Source organism: Salmo trutta, chromosome 16, assembly GCF_901001165.1.
Source record: "Salmo trutta chromosome 16, fSalTru1.1, whole genome shotgun sequence".
Classification (NCBI taxonomy): Eukaryota; Metazoa; Chordata; class Actinopteri; order Salmoniformes; family Salmonidae; genus Salmo; species Salmo trutta.
Window position 1 is genome coordinate 155,282 of NC_042972.1, and position 15,299 is coordinate 170,580.

The 15,299-nt window shown below is 42.6% G+C and overlaps 1 protein-coding gene across 2 annotated transcripts in view; it reads left to right on the forward strand.

Annotated features, from left to right (window-relative positions):
* tsen2 (TSEN2 tRNA splicing endonuclease subunit) overlaps nucleotides 1–14,939 on the forward strand; it is a 29,342-nt gene extending 14,403 nt beyond the window's left edge. For both annotated transcript variants that reach the window (XM_029692699.1, XM_029692700.1), the window contains exons 8-11: nucleotides 8,259–8,295; nucleotides 8,385–8,496; nucleotides 14,491–14,580; nucleotides 14,685–14,939. In XM_029692699.1, coding sequence (XP_029548559.1) covers nucleotides 8,259–8,295; nucleotides 8,385–8,496; nucleotides 14,491–14,580; nucleotides 14,685–14,744 — 299 coding nt within the window. In that variant the 3' untranslated portion in view covers nucleotides 14,745–14,939. The remainder of the gene's footprint in view (nucleotides 1–8,258; nucleotides 8,296–8,384; nucleotides 8,497–14,490; nucleotides 14,581–14,684) is intronic.
* Nucleotides 14,940–15,299: the final 360 nt, after the last annotated feature.

Below are 15,299 nucleotides of genomic sequence, written 5' to 3' on the forward strand. Positions count from 1 at the left end.
CTAGCTATTTAGACACCCACCATGTTTAGCCTTCACCAAAGTCAGATTTTCTATTAGAAAAGTTTGATTACCTTTCCTGTTCTTCGTCAGAATGCACTCCCAGGACTTCTACTTCAATAACAAATGTAGGTTTGGTCCAAAATAATCCATAGTTATGTTCCAACAGCGACGTTTTGTTCGTGCGTTCTAGACACTATCCCAATGGTAAATAACGGTCGTGCGCACGGCGCATTTCGTGACAGAAGATTTCTAAATATTTCATTACCGTACTTCGAAGCATGTCAACCGCTGTTTAAAATAAATTTTTATGCAATTTTTCTCGTAAAAAAGCGATAATATTCCGACCGGGAATCTGCAATTAGGTAAACAGCCGAAAGAAAATATATCACTGGGTCGACTCGGGCACGAGCCTAAGCCCTTTGTCCTCTGATGGGCCACTTTGGCAAAGGCGATAATGTGTTTCAGCCAGAGGCTGCCTCGTCATCGTTCAGGTTTTTCCCGGGCTCTGAGAGCCTATTGGAGCCGTAGGAAGTGTCACGTTACAGCTAAGATCCTGACTCTTCAATAAACAGAAGCAAGAACAACAACACCTTGTCAGACAGGCCACTTCCTGCATGAAACCTTCTCAGGTTTTTGCCTGCCAAATGAGTTCTGTTATACTCACAGACACCATTCAAACAGTTTTAGAAACTTTAGGGTGTTTTCTAAGCAAAGCCAATAATTATATGCATATTCTAGTTACTGGGCAGGAGTAGTAACCAGATTAAATCGGGTACGTTTTTTTATCCGGCCGTGTCAATACTGCCCCCTAGCCCTAAGAAGTTAACCTCTTACATCTAGACGTTCCGCTAGCGGAACACCTGCTCCAATATCCAGTGATGGGCGTGGCGCGAAATACAAACTCCTCTAAAATCCGAAAACTTCCATTTTTCAAACATATGACTATTTTACAGCATTTTAAAGACAAGACTCTCGTTAATCTAACCACACTGTCCGATTTCAAAAAGGCTTTACATCGAAAGCAAAACATTAGATTATGTCAGCAGAGTACCCAGCCAGAAATAATCAGACACCCATTTTTCAAGCTAGCATTTAATGTCACAAAAAACAAAACCACAGCTAAATGCAGCACTAACCTTTGATGATCTTCATCAGATGACAACCCTAGGACATTATGTTATACAATGCATGCATGTTTTGTTCAATCAAGTTCATATTTATATCAAAAACCAGCTTTTTTACATTAGCATGTGACGTTCAGAACTAGCATACCCCCCGCAAACTTCCAGTGAATTTACTAAATTACTCACGATAAACGTTCACAAAAAACATAAAAATAATTTTAAGAATTATAGATACAGAACTCCTCTATGCACTCGATATGTCCGATTTTAAAATAGCTTTTCGGTGAAAGCACATTTTGCAATATTCTCCGTAGATAGCCCGGCATCACAGGGCTAGCTATTTAGACACCCAGCAAGTTTATCCTTCACCAAACTCCGATTTACTATTAGAAAAGTTTGATTACCTTTGGTGTTCTTCGTCAGAATGCACTCCCAGGACTTCTACTTCAATAACAAATGTTGGTTTGGTCCAAAATAATCCATAGTTATATCCAAACAGCGGCGTTTTGTTCGTGCGTTCAAGACACTATCCGAAGTGTAAATAAGGGTCACGAGCATGGCGCATTTCGTGACAAAAGATTTCTAAATATTTCATTACCGTACTTCGAAGCATGTCAACCGCTGTTTAAAATCAATTTTTATGCCATTTTTCTCGTAAAAAAGCGATAATATTCCGACCGGGAAAGCGTGTATACGTACAAAGAGAGAGAAAATAAAAGCATGCTATCCCCTCGTGCACGAGCCTGAGTCTCATAGTACTGTTACTGGCCACTATCCAAACGCGCTAATGTTTTTCAGCCAGAGCCTGCAAAGCCACGATTCAGCTTTTTGCCGCCTTCTGAGATCCCATGGGAGCCGTAGGAAGTGTCACGTAATAGCCGAGATCCCCTGTAATGGATAGAGATAATCAAGAAGGGCAAGAAATGGTCAGACAGGGTACTTCCTGTACAGAATCTTCTCAGGTTTTGGCCTGCCAAATGAGTTCTGTTATACTCACAGATACCATTCAAACAGTTTTAGAAACTTTGGAGTGTTTTCTATCCAAAGCTAATAATTATATGCATATTCTAGTTTCTGGGCAGGAGTAATAATCAGATTAAATCGGGTACGTTTTTTATCCGGCCGTGAAAATACTGCCCCCTAGCCATAACAGGTTTTAACACAGGTGTGAGTGTTGACGAGGACAAGGCTGGAGATCACACTGTCATGCTGATTGAGTTCGAATAACAGACTGGAAGCTTCAAAAGGAGGGTGGTGCTTGGAATCATTGTTCTTCCTCTGTCAAATATGGTTACCTGCAAGGAAACACGTGCCGTCATCATTGCTTTGCCCAAAAAGGGCTTCACAGGCAAGGATATTGCTGCCAGTAAGATTGCACCTAAATCAACCATTAATCGGATCATCAAGATCTTCAAGGAGAGCGGTTCAATTGTTATGAAGAAGGCTTCAGGGCACCCAAGAAAGGCCAGCAAGCGCCAGGACCGTCTCCTAAAGTTGATTCAGCTGCGGGATCGGGGCACCACCAGTACAGAGCTTGCTCAGGAATGGCAGCAGGCAGGTGTGAGTGCATCTGCACGCACAGTGAGGCGAAGACTTTTGGAGGATGGCCTGGTGTCAAGAAGGGCAGCAAAGAAGCCACTTCTCTCCAGGAAAAACATCAGGAACAGACTGATATTCTGCAAAAGGTACAGGGATTGGACTGCTGAGGACTTGGGTAAAGTCATTTTCTCTGATGAATCCCCTTTCCGATTGTTTGGGGCATCCAGAAAAAAGCTTGTCCGGAGAAGACAAGGTGAGCGCTACCATCAGTCCTGTGTCATGCCAACAGTAAAGCATCCTGAGGCCATTCATGTGTGGGGTTGCTTCTCAGCCAAGGGAGTGGGCTCACTCACACTTTTGCCTAAGAACACAGCCATGAATAAAGAATGGTACCAACACATCCTCCGAGAGCAACTTCTCCCAACCATCCAGGAACAGTTTGGTGACGAACAATGCCTTTTCCAGCATGATGGAGCAACTTGCCATAAGGAAAAAGTGATAACTAAGTGGCTCGGGGAACAAAACATCGATATTTTGGGTCCATAGCCAGGAAACTGCCCAGATCTTAATTCCATTGAGAACTTGTGGTCAATCCTCAAGAGGCGGGTGGACAACCAAAAACCCACAAATTCTGACAAACTCCAAGCATTGATTATGCAAGAATGGGCTGCCATCAGTCAGGATGTGGCCCAGAAGTTAATTGACAGCATGCCAGGGCGGATTGCAGAGGTCTTGAAAAAGAAGGGTCAACACTGCAAATATTGACTCTTTGCATCAAATTCATGTAATTGTCAATAAAAGCCTTTGATACTTATGAAATGCTTGTAATTATACTTCAGTATTCCATAGTAACATCTGACAAAAATATCTAAAGACACTGAGGCAGCAAACTTTGTGAAAATATATATTTGTGTCATTCTCAAAACTTTTCGCCACGACTGTACATAGACTTGAAATCATTGGCCACTTTAATAAATGGAACACCAGTCACTTTAATAATGTTTACATATCATGCACCACTCATCTCATATCAATTGTATCTCAGTCTATGCCACTCTGACATTGCTCATCCATATATTTATATATTCTTAATTTTTTAAACTTAGATTTGTGTGTATTAGGTATTTGTTGTGAAATTGTTAGATATAACTTGTTCAATACTGCTACACTGTCAGGAACTAGAAGCACAAGCATTTCGCAACACACGCAAAAACGTGCTAAACACGTGTATGTGACAAAGAAAATTTGATTTAAGGTGAACTTCAAATCAAATTTTATTGGTAACATGCAGATGTTAATGCGAGTGTAGAGAAATGCTTGTGCTTCTAGTTCCGACCATGCAGTAATATCTAACAAGTAATCTAACAATTTCACAACAACTACCTTATACACACAAGTGTAAAGGAATGAATAAGAATGTGTACATATAAATATATGGATGAGCGATGGCTGAACGGCATAGGCAAGATGCAGTAGATGGTATAGAGTACAGTATATGAGATGAGTAATGTATGTAAACATTATATGAAGTGGCATTGTTTAAAGTGACTCGTGATACATTTATTACATCCAATTTTTTATTATTAAAGTAGCTAGAGATTTGAGTCAGTATGTTGGCAGCAGCCACTCAATGTTAGTGATGGCTGTTTAACAGTCTGATGGCCTTGAGATAGAAGCTGTTTTTCAGTCTCTCGGACCCAGCTTTGATGCACCTCTACTGACCTCGCCTTCTGGATGATAGCGGGGTGAACAGGCAGTGGCTCGGGTGGTTGTTGTCCTTGATCTTTTTGGCCTTCCTGTGACATCGGGTGGTGTAGGTGTCCTGGAGGGCAGGTAGTTTGCCCCCAGTGATGCGTTGTGCAGACCTCACTACCCTCTGGAGAGCCTTACGGTTGTGGGCGGAGCAGTTGCCGTACCAAGCGGTGATACAGCCCGACAGGATGCTCGCGATTGTTTATCTGTAAAGCTTTGTGAGTGTTTTTGGTGACAAGCCAAATTTCTTCAGCCTCCTGAGGTTGAAGAGGCGCTGTTGCGCCTTCTTCACCATGCTGTCTGTGTGGGTGGACCATTTCAGTTTGTCCGTGATGTGTATGCCGAGGAACTTAACTTTCCACCTTCTCCACTACAGTCCCGTCGATGTGGATATGGGGGTGCTCCCTCTGCTGTTTCCTGAAGTCCCTGAAGTTCATCTCCTTTGTTTTGTTGACGTTTAGTGTGAGGTTATTTTCCTGACACCACACTCCGAAGTCCCTCACCTCCTCCCTGTAGGCCGTCTCGTCGTTGTTGGTAATCAAGCCTACCACTGTAGTGTCATCTGCAAACTTGATGACTGAGTTGGAGGCGTGCATGGCCACACAGTCATGGGTGAACAGGGAGTACAGGAGAGGGCTGAGAACGCACCCTTGTGGGGCCCCAGTGTTGAGGATCAGCGGGGTGGAGATGTTGTTTCCTACCCTCACCACCTGGGGGCATCCCGTCAGAAAGTCCAGGACCCAGTTGCACAGGGCGGGGTCGAGACCCAGGGTCTCGAGGTTAATGACGAGTTTGGAGGGTACTATGGTGTTAAATGCTGAGCTGTAGTCGATGAACAGCATTCTTACATAGGTATTCCTCTTGTCCAGATGGGTTAGGGCAGTGTGATTGCATTGTCTGTGGACCTATTGGGGCGGTAAGCAAATTGGAGTGGGTCTAGGGTGTCAGGTAGGGTGGAGGTGACTAGTCTCTCAAAGCACTTCATGATGACGGAGGTGAGTGCTACGGGGCGATAGTCGTTTAGCTCAGTTATCTTAGCTTTCTTGGGAACAGGAACATTGGTGGCCCTCTTGAAGCATGTGGGAACAGCAGACTGGGATAGGGATTGATTGAATATGTCCGTAAACACCAGCCAGCCAGCTGGTCTGCGCATGCTCTGAGGACGCGGCTAGGGATGCCGTCTGGGCCGGCAGCCTTGCGAGGGTTAACACGTTTAAATGTTTTACTCACGTTGGCTGCGGTGAAAGAGAGTCAGCAGGTTTTGGTAGCGGGCTTTGTCAGTGGCACTGTATTGTCCTCAAAGCGAGCAAAGAATTTGTTTAGTTTGTCTGGGAGCAAGACGTCGGTGTCCGCGACGGGGCTGGTTTTCTTTTTGTAGTCCGTCATTGGCTGTAGACCCTGCCACATACCTCTCGTGTCTGAGCCGTTGAATTGCAACTCCACTTTGTCTCTATACTGACGCTTAGCTTATTTGATTGCCTTGCGGAGGGAATAGCTACACTGTTTGTGTTCGGTCATGTTTTCGGTCGCCTTGCCCTGATTGAAAGCAGTGGTTCGCGCTTTCAGTTTTGCGCGAATGCTGCCATCAATCCACGGTTTCTGGTTGGGGAAGGTTTTAATTGTCGCCGTGGGTACAACATCACCGATGCACTTGCTAATAAACTCGCTCACCGAATCAGCGTGTACATCAATGTTGTTCGACGCTATGCGGAACATATCCCAGTCCACGTGATCGAAGCAGTCTTGAAGCGTGGAATCCGATTGGTCGGACCAGCGTTGAACAGACCTGAGCATGGGCGTTTCCTGTTTTAGTTTCTGTCTATAGGCTGGGAGTAACAAAATGGAGTCGTGGTCAGATTTGCCGAAAGGAGGGCGAGGTAGGGCTTTGTATGCGTCGCGGAAGTTAGAGTAGCGATGATCCAGAATTTTGCCAGCCCGGGTCGCGCATTCGATATGCTGATAAAATGTAGGGAGCCTTGTTTTCAGATTAGTCTTGTTAAAATCCCCAGCTACAATAAATGCAGCCTCAGGATGTGTGGTTTCCAGTTTACATAGAGTCCAATGAAGTTCTTTCAGGGCTGTCGAGGTGTCTGCTTGGGGGGGATATACACGACTGTGATTATAATCGAAGAGAATTCTCTTGGTAGATAATGCAATCGGCATTTGATTGTAAGGAATTCTAGGTCAGCTGAACAAAAGGACTTGAGTTCCTGTATGTTGTTATGATCACACCACAACTCGTTCATCATAAGGCATACACCCCCTTCTTCTTCTTACCAGATAGATGTTTGTTTCTGACGGCGCGATGCGTGAAAAAAACAGGCGGCTGTACCGACTCTAACGTATCCCGAGTGAGCCATGTTTCCGTGAAACAGAGAATGTTACAATCTTTGCCCCAGTCTGAGGTCCTGAGCCCTCTGGAGCAGGTTTTCATCAAGAATCTCTCTGTACTTTGCTCCGTTCATCTTTCCCTCGATTCTGACTAGTCTCCCATTCCCTGCCACTGAAAACATCCCTACAGCATGATGCTGCCACTACCATTCTTCACCATAGGGATGGTGCCAGCTTTTCTCTAGACGTGACACTTGGCATTCAGGCCAAAGAGTTCAATCTTGGTTTCTTCAGACCAGAGAATCTTGTTTCTTATGGTCAGAGTCCTTTAGGTGCCTTTTGGCAAACTCCAAGCGGGCTGTCGTGCCTTTTATTGAGGAGTGGCTTCTGACTGTCCACTCAACCATAAAGTCCTGATTGGTGGAGTGCTGCAGACATGGTTGTCCTTCTGGAAGGTTCTCCCATCTCCACAGAGAAACTCTGGAGCTCTGCAGCTCTGTCAGAGTGGCCATCGTGTTATTGGCCACCTCCCTGACCAAGGCCCTTCTCCCCCGATTGTTCAGTTTGGCCGGGTGGCCACCTCTACAAAAAAGTGTCTCTGTGCCTTCTCATTTTTTATTAAAAAAATTTCATCCAAGGGGTACTATATTGTGATAACCTCTGCACAGGGGGAAGCCATGGAGCTTCCTGCAACTCTCCTGCAATTGTTGGGCTCAAGGGCTTTGACACCTCTTACTTCACACCACAGTGCTAATTGAAGTTGTATCTGGATCTGTTCTGTCCTAGTAAGCTTGGTAGCCTTAATTTAGTATCCAGTCCTTTTAAATTAAAATAGATTATTGTGATGTCTTTTTCTTCTTGGCTTTAAAAGTAGCTTCAGACTAAATATGACTCACTCAGTTCCAGGTTGGATGGTAGGTTCAGGTTTCTGTTTCTTTTGCTGGTTGTTGGTTTGCCAGAGCATTTGCTCTATAGTCCTTGGGAATAAGAATCCTGTATGTATGTCCTACATGCATTTCGCTACACCCGAAATAACATCTGCTAAACATGTGTATGTGACAAATAAAATTAGATTTTATCCAAGTTTATCCAACTCTAAATCTATCTTTTTGTAAAACATGCTGAAAAATTAAGTGGCTCATCTGCTCATGATCTCTCTTTTTTGTAATGGGTTGACTGGTGGTACAGTTTCTCTGTTAGTTTAATGGGTTGACTGGCGGTACAGTTTCTCTGTTAGTTTAATGGGTTGACTGGCGGTACAGTTTCTCTGTTAGTTTAATGGGTTGACTGGCGGTACAGTTTCTCTGTTAGTTTAATGGGTTGACTGGCGGTACAGTTTCTCTGTTAGTTTAATGGGTTGAATCTGAATGTTTGCAGTATAGACCTTGTTGCACTGTTAGCTGAATGGGTTGACTGTGATCCTCCAGCTATAAAACACTAGACACTCAGATGTGAGATGCTATGATAATTCTTAGTCTTATTGTCTTGTACTGTATTTTCTCTTCCATGCAGTGCTTTACCGAAAAGGACCACCTTTCTACCATGCAAGGTTTGTATGAATTACAGTACATTAACATTTCCATTGAGATCCAGTAATTGTTTAAATAGTGTTTATGTGAAATATTTATCTCCCTCTAGTTATTCTGTGGTGGTGGAGAAGGTAGACCAGCCATGTAGGGGAGGGGCTCTCCGTCCGTTCAGCTGGAGGTCTCTGGCTGCTCTCAGTAGGATTACCGGCAACGTTTCCAAGGTAACACACCTTCACCTTACTACCTGGGTCCAGCCCACCATAGAATTACAATGTTATTTCTAATTTAATTATTTGTATACACCCCTACCTAGCCTTGGGGCATATTCATGGCGGTATCTTCCCTTAATACAAAAATATGTTCTCCACAATAACATATACAAAGTAACTATAAATCAACCGTATGGTATTCCAGGAGTTGATGCTGTATCTACCCATTTCACCTGACAGATACCTCTGACAGTGTTGTACATAGAAATAAGATGTAGAAATACACTGAGTGAACAAAACATTAAGAAAACCTTTCTAATATGGAGTTGTATTATAGTTAGTATATGCAGTGTGTAGTGTATATATTATGGTACGTATATGGAGTGTGCATTATGTAGTCTATGTAGTAGTTAGTATATGTAGTGTATGTGGTGTGTATATATATGTAATGTGTAGTATATAGTCTATGCAGTAGTTAGTATATGCTGTGTGTAGTGTGTATGTATTATGGTAAGTATATGGAGTGTGTGGGATGTTAGGTCCTGAGGTACTGACCTGTTGCACCCTCGAAAACCACTGTGATTATTATTATTTGACCCTGCTGGTCATCTGTGAACATTTGAACATCTTGGCCATGTTCTGTTATCTCCACCCGGCACAGCCAGAAGAGGACTGGCCACCCCTCATAGCCTGGTTCTTCTCTAGGTTTCTTCCTAGGTTTTGGCCTTTCTAGGGAGTTTTTCCTATCCACCGTACTTCTACACCTGCATTGCTTGCTGTTTGAGGTTTTATTCTGGGTTTCTGTAGATCACTTTGTGACATCAGCTGATGTAAGAAGGGCTCTATAAATACATTTGATTGAAATTTCATGTAGTCTATGTACTGTGTAGTATATATTATTGTAAGTATACGGAGTGTGTAGGATGTAGTCAATGTAATATGTATATGTATTGTGTAGTATATAGTCTATGTAGTAGTTACTATATGTAATGTATAGTATATAGTCTTATGTTGTTCTGGGATTGATTTGCACTTTTCGCACCAAAGTACGTTCATCTCTAGGAGACAGAACGCGGCTCCTTCCTGAGCGGTATGACGGCTGCGTGGTCCCATGGTGTTTATACTTGCGTACTATTGTTTGTACGGATGAATGTGGTACCTTCAGGCGTTTGGAAATTACTCCCAAGGATGAACCAGACTTGTGGAGGTCTGCAATTTTTTTCTGAGGTCTTGGCTGATTTCTTTTGATTTTCCCATGATGTCAAGCAAAGAGGCACGGAGTTTGATGGTAGGCCTTGAAGTACATCCATAGGTACACCTCCAATTGACTCAACTGATGTCAATTAGCCTATCAGAAGCTTCTAAAGCCATGACATAATTTTCTGGAATTTTCCAAGCTGTTTAAAGACACAGTCAACTTAGTGTATGTAAACTTAGGTTAACATGTGTAAATAAAGGTTAACGTGTGTAAATATTTGTATGAACGTAACAAGATTCAACAACTGAGACATAAACTGAACAAGTTCCACAGACATGTGACTAACAGAAATTGAATAATGTGTCCCTGAACAAAGGGGGGGGTTGAAATCAAAAGTAAGTCAGTTTCTGGTGTGGTCACCAGCTGCATTAAGTACTGCAGTGCATCTCCTCCTCATGAACTGCACCAGATTTGCCAGTTCATGAGTTCTTAAGTCGCTCTTAACCAGAGCGACTTACAAATTAATTATGACATAACATTGAAGGTTGTGCAATTGTGGTGGCTAATTTCTGCATTACCAAATGAGGAGAGTTACAAACACACCAGTCTGAGTTAAACTACATCTTTAATACTTAAGATACTTTTGCAAAAGTACTTTGACCTTCAATAATGCACTCTCTCGAATGAACCAGGAAGGTTTTAACACAATGGCTACTGAGATATTTTATACCCAAGAACCACCCCTTCAACGTACATTGACGAACCACAAATCTTAGGAACAGTTCACAAAGGTTAAGTTTTGTATGAAAAGATATCTATAAAGCACAGCAGACAGCAACTGCTATCTCAACAGTGTTCATTATATAGACCGGTGTCTGGTCTCCCTAGAACCGTCCCTCCCTGGTACGGTATAGAACAGAACCATTAGCTCATGTCCTCTGGAATGCTTTTTAGGCGTTCTTATCAAAATACATCATAAATCTCCTTTGTCAGTGCTATCTCAGAGGCCCATCCTCAGTAAGACACCTCTTGTTCCCACTCCTGGACAAGCTCACTGAGGGGAGTGACCTGCGCACAGACATTGTGGAGACAAATAATTGGTTACCCATTAATCACGCCATCCCTTCACATGGTTTAAGAATAGGTAAAGACACTCACATATGAAGACAATATTTCATTCTGTCCTCCCTGTCTGATATTCTGCATAGCAACAGAGACATGTAAAAAACAAGTCTGACCTCTCCCCTCTCTGGGCCCCAAGTGACTGAGCCCCAGCTGAGGGAAACGTGCAACTGAAAGACACCAGAGTCCAAAGGACACTTTCTAATGACAAGTATCTCACATAAGCATATTATACTAATAAAACATCTTAATTATCTATGTTACCCAACTAATTCTGGTTCATCCACCACACAATGTAACAGGAACATTTAGACTTATGGATGCCACCCGTTAGGTTAAATACGGAACGGTTCCGTATTTCACTGAAAGAATAAACGTGATAGTTTCCGGATTCGACCATATTAATGACCTAAGGCTCGTATTTCTGTGTGTTATTATGTTATAATTAAGTCTATGATTTGATAGAGCAGTCTGACTGAGCGATGGTAGGCAGCAGCAGGCTCGTAAGCATTCATTCAAAATAGCACTTTCGTGTGTTTTGCCAGAAGCTCTTCGCAATGCATTGCGCTGTTTATGACTTCAAGCCTATCAACTCCCAAGATTAGGCTGGTGTAATCGATATGAAATGGCTAGCTAGTTAGCCGGGTGCGCGCTAATAGCGTTTCAAACGTCACTCGCTATGAGACTTGGAGTAGTTGTTCCCCTTCCTCTACATGTGTAACGCTGCTTCGAGGGTGGCTGTTGTCGATGTGTTCCTGGTTCGAGCCCAAGTAGGAGTGACGAGAGGGATGGAAGCTATACTGTTACACTGGCAATACTAAAGTGCCTATAAGAACATCCAATAGTCAAAGGTATATGAAATACAAATTGTATAGAGAGAAATAGTCCTATAATTCCTATAATAACTACAACCTAAAACTTCTTACCTGGGAATATTGAAGACTCATGTTAAAAGGAACCACCAGCTTTCATATGTTCTCATGTTCTGAGCAAGGAACTTAAACGTTTTTACATGACACATATTGCACTTTTACTTTCTTCTCCAACACTGTGTTTTTGCATTATTTAAACCAAATTGAACATGTTTCATTATTTATTTGAGGCTAAATTGATTTTATTGATGTATTATATTAAGTTAAAATAAGGGTTCATTCAGTATTGTTGTAATTGTCATTATTATAAATAAATTTAAAAAATCGGCCAATTAATCGGTATCGGCTTTTTTGGTCCTCCAATAACCAGTATCGGCGTTGAAAAATCATAATCGGTCGACCTCTAACCCGGACTATTTGCATTGTGTGCCCCCAACCCCTCTTTTTACGCTGCTGCTATCTGTTTATCATATATGCATAGTCACTTTAACTATACATTCATGTACATACTACCTCAATTGGCCCGACCAACCAGTGCTCCCGCACATTGGCTAACCGGGCTATCTGCATTGTGTCCCACCACCCGCCAACCCCTCTTTTACGCTACTGCTACTCTCTGTTCATCATATATGCATAGTCACTTTAACCATATTTACATGTACATACTACCTCAATCAGCCTGACTAACCGGTGTCTGTATGTAGCCTCGCTACTTTTATAGCCTCACTACTGTATATAGCCTCTCTACTGTATATAGCCTCTCTACTGTATATAGACTGTCTTTTAACTGTTGTTTTATTTCTTTACTTACCTATTGTTCACCTAATACCTTTTTTGCACTATTGGTTAGAGCCTGTAAGTAAGCATTTCACTGTAAGATCTACACCTGTTGTATTCAGCGCACGTGACAAATAAACTTTGATTTGACAATGCCAGGTCTCTGACCTCCCTATAGGCTGTCTCATCTGTAAACTTAATGATGGTGTTGGAGTCGGGCTTGGCCATGCAGTCGTGGGTGAACAGGGAATACAGGAGGAGACTAAGCACGCACCCTTGAGGGGCCCCAGTGTTGGGGGTCAGCGTGGCAGATGTGTTGTTACCTACCCATACTACCTGGGGGCAGCCCGTGAGCTTTGTGGGCTCTATGGTGTTGAATGCTGAGCTGTAGTCAATGAACAGCATTCTCACGTAGGTGTTCCTTTTGTCCAGGTGGGAAATGTCAGTGTGGAGTGCTATTGAGATTGCGTCATCTGTGGATCTGTTGGGGCGGTATGCAAATTGGAGTGGTTCTAGAGTTTCTGGGATGGTGGTGTTAATGTGAGCCAACCTTTCCAAGCACTTCATGGCTGCAGTCATTTAAGCAGGTTACCTTGGTGTTCTTGGGCACAGGGACTATGGTGGTCTGCTTGAAACATGAAGGTATTAGAAACTGGGTCAGGGAGAGGTTGAAAAAGTCAGGGAAGACACTTGCCAGTTGGTCAGCGCATGCTCTGAGTACACATCCTGGTAATCCGTCTACTCCTGCGGCTTTGTGAATGTTGACCTGTTTAAATGTCTTACTTTCATCGGCTACGGAGAGCGTGATCACACAGTCATCCGGAACAGCTGGTGCTCTCAAGCATGCTTCAGTGTTGCTTGCCTCAAAGCGCGCATTGAAGTCATTTCTCTGTCCATAGGAGTAACAACATGAATTTGTGCATGTGGCAGAAGTAATGCGGTGCGACTTGTTTCGCCATTCCTTTTTTGTCAGTGGAGGAAAGGGAGAGCGGAGGGATGTTGAGGCGGACCCTCATCTGCTGCTCTCTCCCTCCGCTGACAGAGATGCAGGCACCATCAGCCCAGTAAAATAAAAAGCAAATGATTTACATGTATGCTCACTCAGCTGTGCCTCACAAGTAATACAACAACTGATCTATTACCAGTGTGATCACCTCCAATTTTGAAATATATATATTTTTTAAATGGCCTGAACAACCATGCATTGGCAGGGCTATTCAAGCAAAGCTAATATATTGGGCCTACAGCCTACTGCACAAACCTCATTGATAGGTTAATGTTGCGTAGGCTTACGTTATTTAAGTCTGAGTGGTAGATCTCGGCTTGCATTTTTGACTCAGTGATCTTGACTCAGAAAAGGTTGGTGACCACTGTTCTAGAGTTTTCCATGTTAACACTATCAATGTTTCCTTTTTCTTTGGCAATTGTAATAGAATCAACACAATATTAGATACCAAAATGAACTATGCAAGAGATCTTGTTGTAGGCAGAACGTATAGGTGTAGGATTCTATTGCATTGACATGCACTACTCAGCCCCTACACAGACCAGTGCGGCATAACCAATCAGAGCTGCAGTAGGCCTATATGCAAATAAACTATTGCCATATATGGATCTGTGCCATTTACTTTGAACTGGACTGTGTTTACAGCATAGGCGGTCATGAGTGGATGCGCTTGTTTGAGATCAAAGCGAGATGTTATGGGATGCATTTTCTCCGTTGTTTTTTATGGTAGACCACTCTGGTAGGCCTACATTATGATCAATAGCCACAGTAGCCTACTTGGCCTCTGTTAAAACTGTAACTTAAAGCGGGTACAGCCTTAGTGTTTACAGTAAACACACGCTGGAAGTTGCACAGAATTTTCACAACGTTCAAGTTTGCGCTCAGCAGATCTGAAATTTGCTCAGTCCCGAAAATAATTTGAAGAAACATTGAGCACTACATCCAATGGATTTGGATGCTGATTTCTGCGGTATTAGTAAAGATGTGATCAATACATTGTGCATGATTCCTGTCTGTGTGTTGTATTCTAGGACTTGATGCTGTGCTACGTCATCTACCCATCTCACCTGACAGAGGAACATCTCTCCTCTCCAGACTGTCTCTGCAGGGTCAAAGTTCAGGTACGACTTCCGCCTAACCCTTTTTTCTGTTAACCCTTTCTCTGTTCTTTCCCCTCTACCTGTCATCTCTCTAACCTCTTTCTTTCTAATCTGTTGTTCTTTAGGAGATTATTTTAAGCAGATGGATATCATCACGAGAGCGGACAGAGACGGACGACATATGACTTATTTTTTTTTGTCTGCTGTGTAAATATACAGCACCTTCAGAAAGTATTCACACCCTTTGACTTGTTCCACATTTTGTTGTTACAGCCTGAACTTAAAATGGATAACATTTCAATTTTGTGTCCCTGGCCTTAACACAATGCCCCATAATGTCAAAGTGGAAATATATTTTTTTATAAAAATGTAAACTGAAATGTTTTGAGTCAGTAAGTATTTAACCTCTTTGTTTTGGCGATCCTATATCGTTTCAGAAGTACACATTTTGCTTAACAAGTCACATAAGTTGCATGGACTCTGTGTGCAATAATAGTGTTTAACATGATTTTTGAATGACTACGTCATCACATACAATTATCTGTAAGGTCCCTCAGTCGAGCAGTGAATTTCAAGTACAGATTCAACCACTAAAAACCAGGGAGGTTTTTCAGTGCCTCGCAAAGAAGGGCGCTTATTGGTAGATGTGTAATAAAAAATAAATAAAAAAACAGACATTGAATATCCCTTTGAGCATGGTGAAGTTATTAAATACACTTTGGATCGTGTATCAATACACC